Source organism: Maniola hyperantus, chromosome 3, assembly GCF_902806685.2.
Source record: "Maniola hyperantus chromosome 3, iAphHyp1.2, whole genome shotgun sequence".
NCBI lineage: Eukaryota > Metazoa > Arthropoda > Insecta > Lepidoptera > Nymphalidae > Maniola > Maniola hyperantus.
The window spans coordinates 14,159,981-14,172,899 of record NC_048538.1 but is presented as its reverse complement, the minus strand read 5'-3'; the positions used below and the strand labels follow the sequence as shown (position 1 = coordinate 14,172,899).

General features: G+C 36.5%; 2 protein-coding genes and 1 long non-coding RNA gene across 15 annotated transcripts in view; 2 read left to right on the top strand and 1 right to left on the bottom strand.

Annotated features, from left to right (window-relative positions):
- LOC117996232 (rho GTPase-activating protein 23-like) overlaps positions 1-12,919 on the top strand; it is a 456,689-nt gene that overhangs the window by 308,637 nt on the left and 135,133 nt on the right. The gene's annotated exons all lie outside the window — the stretch shown is intronic.
- Positions 9,004-11,214, top strand: LOC117996239 (uncharacterized). Its single transcript, XR_011238530.1, has 2 exons — positions 9,004-9,141; positions 10,163-11,214. It is a non-coding gene; the product is annotated as an uncharacterized lncRNA (long non-coding RNA).
- On the bottom strand, positions 9,135-11,857 carry LOC138404707 (uncharacterized). The gene is made up of 2 exons (XM_069509368.1): positions 11,430-11,857; positions 9,135-10,105 (listed from the first exon to the last, which is right to left on the bottom strand). Exons 1-2 carry the CDS (start codon positions 11,602-11,604, stop codon positions 9,273-9,275), a joined length of 1,008 nt encoding a protein of 335 aa, XP_069365469.1. The 5' UTR covers positions 11,605-11,857; the 3' UTR covers positions 9,135-9,272.

Below are 12,919 nucleotides of genomic sequence, written 5' to 3'. Positions count from 1 at the left end.
AAAAAGCTAAACATGCTATCTTAGCTCTTGTTATGAATTCTATCAACAATACGAGAAGTTGCCATTACTAGTTTACTACCCATGTTACCGAGTGGTGTATATGCAAAAATAAGGAAAAATTTAAGAATATTTATAAAGGATTTTTTACAGATCAACTTATTTTCTCTTATCGGATTGGTAGTCTCTTTGATATTAAAATCAAGAAATAAATTTAGGCACGCGTATTGACTATAACATGTTGTTCAAAAAAGTTGAATTTACATTTTATAATACATCCGTGCAAGCGACATGCGCTTTTATCGTTATGGCGCGCTTTAATTACATAAGTTTAATATGTTGCTTAAACTTTAAAAACTTGCCTAATTTTCTATCAACTTATTTATATTAAACTCATAGTACAAAGCATAAGTCCACAGTGCCCACTGCCCATCACCTATTCTCCACCTACGCTACGTACCATCAACAATTAACATGTCGAAATGCTTCTTTGTTCTTACTTCCCCATTGAATACATTTTGTCAGTACTCTGTAGTCTGTACGTTAGGAAAGCGTCTACCGCACTCATAAATCACTGTGATAGACACTGACGAAACATACTCGTGGCTGTCGGACATAATTCCTTCGTAACATTGTAATAATTGACAGGCGTTTTCGAAATCCCCCTTTTTATAACTAACCACCACACATAAATTAGACAACTGTCAGCGTGGCGTCTAACAACGGTATAAGTACGCGACAGGTTAAGATGGCAATCGGGGTATGAGGCGGGGGGATGTCCCGCACAATCACATGTCACCCGCGCTTTCTCGCACCGGGTTAGCGCGGGGACTGTGCGGTTTTGCGGGACGTCCCCACTTCGATTGCCATCTCGACCTGTCGCGTACTACAGGTGTATAGTCCCAACCCATCGCCGGCCCACTACTGACTACATGTCTCCTCTCAGACTGAGAAGTCTTTTTGTCTGATGAATTAAAAGTGCATAGGCGTCAGTGGTGGTGGACGTAAGCGTCGTTTTTAAATTAATAATGAAAAACTAAAATACAGTACCTAGGTACCCGGCAGAAAATCTTGTACATCGACCTATAGCGGTTTCGTAGAGCGTTGTCTCAGTCGTTGAGACCGACAAAACGTCACACAGGTGTGAGTGACAGAGACAACGCTTTACAAACCAAAATCTCTTTCTAAAGATTGATATGCAATATTTCCTGCCGGATACTGTAAAACCTTTATCTACATATTTTGCACATACCAAGTAGGTACTTCAAAATTTATATGCACAGATTAACTCATGTATATCGTTAATCTTCATGTCTTGGCCTATTTCGTACTTGTTAAATAGCTGTTGTATTTTTATATCTGTCGCAAGAACTTTGTTCCAGTTCAGCAAGCTAAGTGGTATATCTTTGATCTCCACTTTGATGTGGTGTCACTGTGCCGAGCAAGCGTGTCACACGCTCTTGAAACTGTAAACTTTAGAGATTGTGTTTGACAAAGTGTAAAGAGTTTTATATTAAAAAACATAGTAAAATAAATATATTAAAAGACTAGCTGCCCCGGCGAACTTCGTATCGCCTAACAGTCGATTCTTTTTCGGTTTTTTTTTTTTAATTTTTCTCTCCATAAGAACCATCCTCGTACTTCAAGGAATATTATAAAAAATGAATTAGCGAAATCGGTTCCGCTGTTCTAGAGATTTGCGATTTATGGATTTGCGGATTATAATTTTGAGAGTGTGTTCATAATATTGGTATTTTTTTTAAGTCGCTTTCTACAATTTTTTTTTTATTAAATATGTGGCCGAAGTTCCACTCAAAAGCATGAAATCAGTAAAACGTCTTCTGCAAGAATTAAGATTTGAATTATAATTTTTAATAAAATTAATGTTTTGTTACCTGTAGTCTATTAAGAAGGGATTGATCTATGATATTTTACGTTTTTTTTTATTAGAATCGTTATATCTGAAGCTTCAATAGTTCCCAAAAAAACGAAAATCGATTCGAATCGATCAAAAAAGCGATTCATTTTTATATAATATAGAGATAGAGATAAGAAAGGGGCTACTACGATAAATAGATATAGGTTATATTTGTTAATTCTTTAGCCCGTGTTACTTTAAATTTTAAAACAAAATATATGTTAATGTAAATCTGAAACACCACCAACACAGATATTAGTTCCTAGAACGTATCTGCACATTGAATTTGATTGATTAATTTTACATTAGAGCCAAACTATAGTACGCGACAGGTTGAAATGGCAATCGGGGAGGGAACACCCCGCACACCCGCACAGCCCCGTGCGGGTGTGCGAGCCGTCCCCCCGCCTCAAACCCTGATTGTCATCTCAACCTGTCGCGGACTTACGTATGTTTGGAGCGCACTAGGAAATTAGCCCCTCTTAAACATTTTCTCAAGTTTACGTAACCTGTCAGAATACTTGTTAATTTACTTAGCAATATGTAAATCGAAGTAATGCCAGCTGAAACAATAAATAATAATTATGGTGGGTAATAATCAGCCAATCCAGAGAGAGTGGAATTGAGATGTCATACCGGATTGGATGAAATCGAAAGTTGACGCCTGCTCAGTGAGAAATATTTGTATTTACGTGGTATTCACTTAACGCGATAAGAACGTGTTTGGGGGTTATAATAAATTGTAGTATTGCTTTAAAAACATCACTCCTTTTTGTGTTTATCCAAGATTCTCCGTGTCTGCTCCTTTCTCCAAAAGTTGTCTGGTAAAGATCACCATTGGCGATAAGACCGCCTTTTGCATGCTGTGAATTTCTAATCCTAGTCTTTTGTTTTTTTTTCTGTATTTTTCTACATTTTGTGTGCAATAAAGATTTTAAAATATGAAAATTCAAAGATTCGCTCGTCTATCAGTCTATTGTCTAAAACATGTCACGCTCGACCACGATCTCGATGATAATATTATAGGACAAACAGATGTGTTTGTGAATAATAAAAAATCTTATCAAATTTTAAACATATTTATGAAAATATTTATCAAACTTTAAAATTTATGAAACTTTGAATCACCTTATAATTTAAGATCCTCAGCCGTGACTTTCCGTGTTTAACCGCTTTAATAAAAATAAAAAGTAAACCATAGTAAACATTTACTCGGAGTTCGGACCCCACGATACAGGTCATCTCCTAGTGTAGGGTCCACTGGTAAAAGTTTTGGAATGTAAAAGTAAGCAAGTATAATATACACCTAGTTATCAGTTTATCACCATGACTTAGAATAACAAGTGACTTGTAATTTGTAATTGTACTAAATACTTATACTTGTACCAATACTTTTTTGAATAATAAACGATTATTATAATATTATTATTATTAATTTTCTTGTATGAAATTGATAGTAAACTTTCATGTTTCAAAATGTAGTTTGTGCGTAGTTACAAGCTAAAAATTGCTGTCGGAAATTGTGTTGCTAAAAGTAGGCGATGATAAAATAGTATTAGTTTGAATAAATAGCTCCCTACATTCTCTTTCATTTGCATGTTGTTTAGACATCTGAAGCCAAATAAACGTCAAAGGCTAAGTGACATGTGATATCCGGATGAAACCATTCAACAATCTATAAGTCCTTACTACCTACTCCTCTTTCAGTAATTCTGAGAATGTTTTCTATTTGACTGACGCACATAATATACTGACAGTCCGTACAAAATGACTTCTCACGCGCCATTCTATTCTATTCATTCATTCCACTGTCATGTCAAAAGTACGGTTCACCTTTAAAATAAGGACTAAAATCGTACTTTTGACGGCGCGTGAAAAGTCATTTTTTATACATTACACTTACTACATAAAAAGTGTAGGTATTTCCTATCATCGTGAGGAAACCTGCATGGAGAGCACTCTTAAAGAGACCGCGTCTTTCCAGAACAGTGCCCAAAAAACTTCTAGTGTCTGAAGTTTAGTGTGAAAGAGCCATAACACTAGGAAGTGTTGCTTGGCTTAACTTTTCACTACCTCAGCTATGTATCGAGCTAGTATAATGAGATGCGGGGAAGTTAATTAAGGCCCTGTGCAGATTTACATTATTGCGTTCGATATAAATCTGTAGTGGTTTCGATCGCCTCGGTCGATCGGTTGTCTACCAGTGTTGTTTCGCCGTGTCGCTGGTTTATTGGCGTAAAAGGCTGGCCGTTCCGATTTGTTACTGAATTGTTAATTTTGTTTAAGTAACCATTAAATCCATACTAATTTTTAATGCGAAAGTATGTCCACCTGTCTGTGTCTGTTACCTATTCAAGGACCATTTGCTTAACCGAAGTTGACGAAATTTGGTGAGATGACATGATATTTTTTTCACGTATCATCTGTTAAGAATCTGATTGGCCTGCTAAACACACCACGTCTATCTTCGCTATAGTCGATACGGGTCCTTAACATAACAATACAAATATTTGGGTATGATATAAGTAAGTAGGCACATTGTTCTTTTACCTATATCAATGTCGTTGGTTGCCACTGGCCACATACTTACCCGCCATATCGCAAACTCTTTAGGAATTTGGCTAAGACTTGTTTTTTTCATTCTTTGGTTTAGCTTTTTTCATCCCTAGTATGTAAATGTATAATGCTTTATGTAAATGCAAAATTTTTCTTAGTCCCTTTAAAAATACCTTTAGGATATATCTACCCAGTGGCGTGCAGGTCATAGAGGTACAAAAGCACTGCTTACCCGACTAATATTGTAATAGTTTAATGCTTATTTTTCATTAGAATCTACCAGTAAATAAATTTCTACCGAATAACTGCATAATTTGGGCATAAGCCTACGCCACTAGATAGATAGATACCATTAGAAAAAAAAGAAAAAGAGATCCTTGACAAATATAAGCAAATAACTTGCTTCCTATCTTTCCTTTTTCTTTTTCCAAAGTCAACGTCTGGTGAAAGTTAGAATTTTTTCCATTATTATTAATAGTCCAAAACAAGGAAGCTAGAAGAGCAATTACTTATTCTTTTTGTTAGTATTATGTCTATACCGAGACAAATAGGACCGTAGTAAAGTAGAATATAACCGTGAAATTTACACACAAAGAGAAACTAATAGCTATTAGTTTTCTTTTCAAACTAACTAAGCATTTGAAAAATGTCTTATTGCGGCTCTGAATAGTTACATATTTATATGCCTAAATACTTCCACAGAATAATACTTTGTAATGAAAGTAATTTCGATTGAAGAAAATCTAAAAAGGGCATAATAGTTTTTGAAAATTACACCTCATTAAAAAAAATTATTTGACTTAGCCAGGCATTGAACTTCAGCAGTCAGCACTGAAGGTTCTAGCTTGCCAAGGCGACGATAGCGATCATCCAAAAGTTCGTCATTATCTTCTTCTTCGACGCGTTTTTCCACTTAAGTGAGGTCTGTTTTTTTAAACGACATCAAAAAAAGAGGAGGTTCTCAATTCGTGGGAATCTGATTTCCTGGGTCTATATTGGCCCTCAATTCTGCATTCACGACGTCCAGCCAGCGCTTTCTTGGTCGTCTTCTAGAGTCTAGATTACAGTACGCAGCAGAAAATAATGTACATCGACCTATAGAATGACATTTCGGCTTTGTAGAGCGTTGTCTCTGTCACTCATACCTATGTGATGATTTGTCGGTCTCAACGACAGAGACATACTCTACAAAACCGCTAAGTCTTTGTAAAGGTTGATGTACATTATTTTCTGCCGCGTACTGTAAATTAGTTCAAGCTTAAATGAGTTGTTCTATAGTGCAACTTTGAATCGTTTAGTATAACTCTGTTCAAAGTTAGTAAATTAATTTGCACTTACCTGCTCTAGGTATATAAATCTACTATTCTCTACCTACCCTATAAATCGCTATTTGATCCCTACATAGGCAATAACTGATCACATAACGATGTCGTTTTATGTAACAGTTAGGAGTAAACTTAAGGGTTTTTCTATCAAGTCACGAGCACCCAGTACCGGTATCGATAGCGAGCTAATCAATTAAAGGCGCTAGGCTTGATTTAACTACGGGAAACTAGTCACTTGTCAACATCGACCATAATCTCCAGGAACCGTTCGATACAGCTGTAGGACATTTATTTTAATTCCAACTTGGTTTAAGACGGCTGCTGCGATCTCAGTATACTCACAGATAGGGTTGCCAGGTCTTAAAATTGAAATGCCGAACAGGACAGTGAGTTTAGCCGGATATTTTGGTAAAAAGACCGAACAACCAAAATTTTTTAGTCTTAGTAGGTGCTAGCTTGTTCCCGCGACTTTGTCCGCGTGGACTACACAAATTTGAAACCCCTATTTTACCCTCTTATGGGTTGAATAATAGCCATCTGCATGCCAAATTTCAGCTCGATCCGTGAAATAGTTTGAGCTGTGCGTGGATAGATCAGTCAGTCACCTTTTCCTTTTAGATATATATTAAAAGGTAATATGACAAATATGATATATTTTTTATCATTTACCAAACTTAAATGAAAGAACAACAAAATTAAATGAATCGGTCTTCTTTTTCAATAATCATTACTACTATTCATACTATTGCAATTTTCAAAGGAAAACAAAATTAAACAAAACTCCAATGAATGAACCAGTCCTATTTTAATAATCATCATCCTTTACTTTACTTAATATTATTGCAAATTGTTAAATTTAAAAAGCCTAACAAAAGCCGGACAGGCCGGACATCGTCTAATTTGACCGCACATGCAACCAAAAAGCCTGACCTGGCCGGAATTACAACTATTTATAAGTATTTTAAAGCCTTAATTTAAAAAAAAAAATACAATAATTATTTTAATATTCTAGCAACGCGTTCGTATGTTCATATTGGTCGTGTTAACTAGGTACATTAGATCTAGATCAGTGAACTCTTACTCCAAGTATCGCAACGAAACCTAGATAAAATTCCAGTTTGACCTGTCACAATGTTTTCCCATCTTGCTGCCGTTTTCTCTTAGCAATGTTAGCGATCGCGCGATCTTATCACTTATCAATAAATTGATCTCAACAGACCGTGTAAGCATTAAAAATATAAATTTTCATTTCCAATATCGATAGGAAATCGTGGCCATGTTCGCGTGACAACAAAAACTGGTAGTCGATTTCGATCGTACTTTAGATAAAGCTTAAAGTGATCGGTTGATCACCCACCTGCCTGGTCTTAACAGTTAACAGCGTCGCTTTTTAAGTCGGACGGAGGGACTAAATTACCTATTCCGTAGAACTAGAATTGATCTTATATGTACAGTTTAGTTAAACCAACATAGCTCAACGGGTTGCGAAGCTGAAGTTGCATATAATTCGAAAAATCTGTAGACGTCGGGGTCCCAAAGTGCTAAAAAAGCGACCTGGCACCGGAAAGCGCAGCATTGGCAAACAAACTAGTTAGATAGAAGACAACAAACGAGACGCAGGGAGCCGCTGAATTCAGGTGATGCAATCCCGTGGCGAATACAAAAAAAATACAAAAGACTTATGCTCTATTGGTTATATAGGGTCGTAGGTCGGTGTATTTTTTTTACTCTAATTATTTTATTCGACAGTTTTGTTTACCCCTATAACCTAACACCCTTTCTTTGTTATCAACAACTAAAGATAAGCTTCATGTTTGGTTTAAAAGTAGCTGGGATTGAGTAGGTACAATACTCCAACATCAAGAGTTCCAACTAACTAAACTAAATTTCTGTTATGGTTATAGCAATGGACATCATAGTTGCAAGTTAAATCGAGTTATATACAGCCCGCAAACATTTTTCAAAATTAAAAATTCAAATAATTTATTCAAATAGGGAATAAATTACTCTTTTAGATAGTCGGTTGTTGTATTTGTAAGATATAGTGGTGATAATTATTACGCGAACTTAAAACTAAAGCTACGAGATTTCTTCGGAATGACCTATCCTGTGATATTAGTACTACATGGAGTACGATGCTTATGACAGACAGACATATACATTATAGATACCTATGATATATTGTTGAGCTATCGTAGATTTATTAGTGTCAATGCCCATAAAACAATCGTAAACCTCACGACCTTGCCCCCAACGCAACCAGCCCCATACTTCATTTCATAACTAGGTCATTATCTAACCTTAGCGAGTCAGCTTTGTCTAGATAACAAGTGTCAAATATATTTCTTTATCTCAAACTGTCGCATTATGATCGCACGAGTCGGTATTTAAGACGACGCTTCTGGCACGACGAAAAAGTTTCAGATAACTTTTGTAATTTATATCTAAGAACGTGAATTCACCAAAGCTTTAAAATAAACAGTTCTTGTCTACATAAGAAAAACTATTCTAAGTGATTTTGAAATGTAAAATAACAAATAAAAACTAAAGAACGCTTATTCTTTCTTGTTAGTAACGAATTCAAAAGACAACCATTTGTTTGGCTGCAATGATAATTTTGAACGCATTGAAATTCCTTTGAATTTCGATTCCTTTCCGAACAAAACTCTGTAAAACATTATTTCATTATGGCTAAACTCTATTCGGGAAATACCACTTTTATTGACTGGCAAAAGTTGGGCCCCCTTTATAAAGACTGAAATAAAAAATCACGACGTGAACTGCTTTGCTTGCAATACGTCATACCCAATTCGCGTGTACGCGCGTACGATACGAGGAACTGTATGAAGCCCGTCATACTGCAGCGCGCTGCGACGACGACGACGTGTGACCGCCTTGATACAGTTTCTAAGGCCTGAATTCCTCTGTCGCTGACGTCGGTCGCGTACCGTCAGTCGCGTAGCGCGCTGGCCATCAGCGCCAATGAAAACATCCGTAGTGCGATACCGACCGCTCCACGGTACAGGCGTCTCCAAGTGGATTTGGGATAATTATGAACCCGTTTATAAATTGTTTAGTTGCTGCAACATACTTACGCAAGCGGAGACGGCGTCAATGTAGAAAAAGATATCACATTCACCCAATTGTTGCTGATAGGGTGACGAATGGTGAATTTTCTACATTATTTGAAAAGCTACGTCAGGACGAGGAAAAGTTCTTTAATTATTTTAGAATGAGAGTAAAAACTTTTGATGAACTGTTATCAAAGTTAGAAAATCACCTGAAACACTGCTCCATATATCGAGAAATTATACCTCCAGTGGAACGACTTGCTGTTACATTGAGGTGAGTTACATTATATCAATCTATCATTGGAATATAATAATAAGAAAGAAAACAACACATTTTTATATAACCTTTTTATTATTTTTTGTAAAAAATAATAAGTAGTTATTTATTTTGTTGAAGGACACATTTTACTTGTCTTCGTTGGCTTTCCTAGTAATGCCATGGATGGTTTGGTATCCTTGAGAAATAATTTGGGATCCGGAGTTTGATGTATAAGAAGTAGTGGGACGTACTTCGTACATCACACATTCTTGTGAAACGGTATTTGATATATCAGGGAAAGTTTCATATTCCTGTACGTTGATCGGATCTTGACTGTGTAAAATCGATTCAGACTGTGGAGAAAAATACGAATCTGAAGAATTCGGTCTACTGGTTATTTCATATGGATTGTGTATATTACTAATTTCCATTGCTTTTTTGAGCATTTCTGTACGGAAAATCAATTTTTGATGCGTTGTAAACTTTTCTGTTATTGGCAGGAGAGACATGAAAAAATTCATGTCATCATTTTTAAAAAGTTTGGCATTATCTTTGAACATCATTAGCATCTCTTTATCGAATTCATCAGTGTCGGTCTGTTTTCTTTTTCGCTGATTTTTATTAGAATGTTTATTACGAAAATCAGAGTCTGTAGAATTTTCTTGAGCAACACTTTTCTGTAATTCTGTATTTACTTCAAGTCCTGTGCTCCTTGGTATGTCCTGACTGGACGTACTTGGCACGTCTTGATAAGATATGCTTTGGGTATCCTGATTACTTGCGCTCGGTGTAGCCTGATTACTTCCGATGGAGTCCTCAACTTCAGCTTGGTGTTTTTTATCAAGAAATTTCATATCTTCAAAATATATATACACCTTTTTTTTACTTCCACCTGATCCTGAGGGAGTATTTTTTAAGACATTTTTGCAACGCATATATGCATCTCTTGCAGTCTTCCATCGTTGCTGCACAATTTTTTCTGAAACAATAAAAAATAAGAAAAAAGAGTAAAATTAATACATATTACATTTTACAGATTCCTTGCGACCGGCAATACCTACATAGATCTACATTACCACTATCGGCTTGGAGAATCAACTATTGGCAAAATCGTTACAGAAGTGTGTACAAAAATTTGGGATGTTCTGCACGACGAAACTTTAAGACTACCTTCGTCACATGAAGATTGGCTGAGAATCGCTGAGGGTTTCGAATCACGAGCAAATTTTCCAAATTGTGTTGGAGCGATAGATGGCAAGCACGTCCGTATTATTTGCCCTGCATTCAGTGGAAGTTTATTCAGTAATTATAAAAAATATTATTCAATCGTTCTGTTGGCTATGTGTGACGCTAATTACTGTTTTAAGTATATTAATGTGGGTGCTTGTGGAACAGATTCTGACTCAATAATATTTAGGGACAGTAACTTGTATGCAAAATTACAAAGCGGCGAAATAAACCTACCAGAACCGAGACAAGTAGATAACAGCCGGACACCGTTTCCTTACATGATTGTAGGGGATGCAGCGTTTGGAATATCACGTCATATTTTAAGACCATACGCTCGTAGTAATATGACTCACAAGAAAAAAATATTCAACTACCGCCTTAGTAGGGCAAGACGCTACATAGAATCTACTTTTGGTATTATGTCTAATAAATTTGAAGTATTTCACAGGCCTATGAGGACTTCATTGATTAACAGCATCAAAATAGTCAAAGCATGTTGTGTATTACATAACTTTATAAGAGTACGTGATGAATATGATGTTATTGATACTATGTCAATTGTTGGTTTAGAAAATGTTTCTCTAAGCAGCTATAACATTATGAATCGGACAGGCGATACTTTAAGAGACTTATTCGCTAACTACTTTATTTCACCGGAAGGTTCTCTGCCATGGCAAAACCAGTATATTTACTAAGAAATTGCATCTACACATCTCACGCTAATTGCGTGGGATGTGTTTGGGATTTGGGATTGCAACGACAGATTTTATTGTAATTCGTGTGGTATCTTGTTTTAAATTGTAGTTTCTACATAAAACTTTTGTGTATGGACATTATTAAACGTGTAGGTACAATTAGTGTTTGTGTGTATTTTTCATGAACCTTTGAACCCTGATATAGCATAAGCCAGTTATAGTGGAGCAACTTCGTGCGCGACTGTCCCGTAAAATGTAAGACGTTGGGGGACGCGGGGTAGAATAAGACAAAAAATTATGTTTCCCTTCCCGCTACTCCACCCGCATTCCACATGTATATCTGATAAAATTATTATAAACACATTATCTTTTACTTACCGATCTCCTTTTTTTTATCATCGCCCTCATTATTGTAATCCGGAAACAGTGCTTCAAAAACTTGTAACCAAAATTTTGCTCTGGCATCGCGATCTTTGTACAGTTCATTAGATAAATCCCACAATGCAGGACGTAGGCGCACCTCGGCAATCACACGTTCGGTATCAATATTCATGGCGACTGTACGCGCGCGCGTACCATTTAGCCGACGGTCGGGAACAGAGTGAGGACGCTCATAGCGTGCTATAGCGCGTCAGTCGACCGACGTACGCGGCGCTGACGAGCGAGACCGACGCGCGCCATACGCGGCGCGTAGCAACTCGCGCGCCGCTGATGTCAGCGTCACAGTGTGGTGCTATATATAACACAACGTATATTCGTACGCGCGACCGACGTACGCGACCGACGTCAGCGACAGAGGAATTCAGGCCTAAGAGCCACGTTGGACACGTTCCGTCGCGCGTTTTGTGTCGTTCAGGCTTCACTCTTTATGACAGTTTCCAGCAACCTTGTTACAGATCTGCACTAACTATGTAGGTTATAGTTTCGCAAAGGCTGTGGTCACTTTGGTATGCGATGTAAGAATACGGGTCACTCGTAAAAAATTGTTATGCCTTTGTATAAAGATAGGACAGTTAGATATAAGCGGTTTTAAATATCATTGGACTTAAAATACCCCTTCTAATATTCGTTTAAATTATAAAGATCATCGATAAGCTACTTCGTAATTCTTATGCCTACTTGCAATCAAACTCACTTCTAGCAACAATTTTTTCGCTTGGTTTATATTTTACTTTATTTTTATTTTCAAAGAAAACATACAAACAAAACCTTTTAAATATGGCATCAGTCTTCACATTTGAAATGCGTAGTAGATAGATCTTAGATCGGACCGTTGAGTACACACACAGACGCTTGTTGAGTCTTATGTGATCGACTCTACTACCAGTTCGAACTATACCTCAGTATCACTGAACTTGTGATTGTATCAAATTGCGATAGATTTTTATATTAAATTCATGGCGAGTCAAATTGTGGAGTAGGCTATTGTGTTAGAGAGTTAGGCAATCAGTAAGGATTACTATTGTTTGTCACATTGCCGCTGTCAAAGTTCAATGTTAGGCCCACAAATTCACGATATTTTGGACAACAAATGCAAAAATGCACTTATGGATCACATAAATGTGTATGAAACGGCCAGTCTAAATTTCAAAATATTCTATTAATTATATTATATATATCTAATTTAATATATAGCATATTTGCTTAGAATATTTTGAAATATTCTAAGCAAAAAAAGCTATCTGAAAAGGAAAGCTGGGCTGTTTTATTTGCTCTAGACACTCATTACGTATTCGTCAACTCACCGGTAGTGGTAATGGTTTGTTTACAATTTCCACGGCAAATTGAAATTTATTCAAACCTCAATTAACAGCCACTTAACTCGAACATACAAACTTCTGCACATTTATATAAGACTCGATTATTCG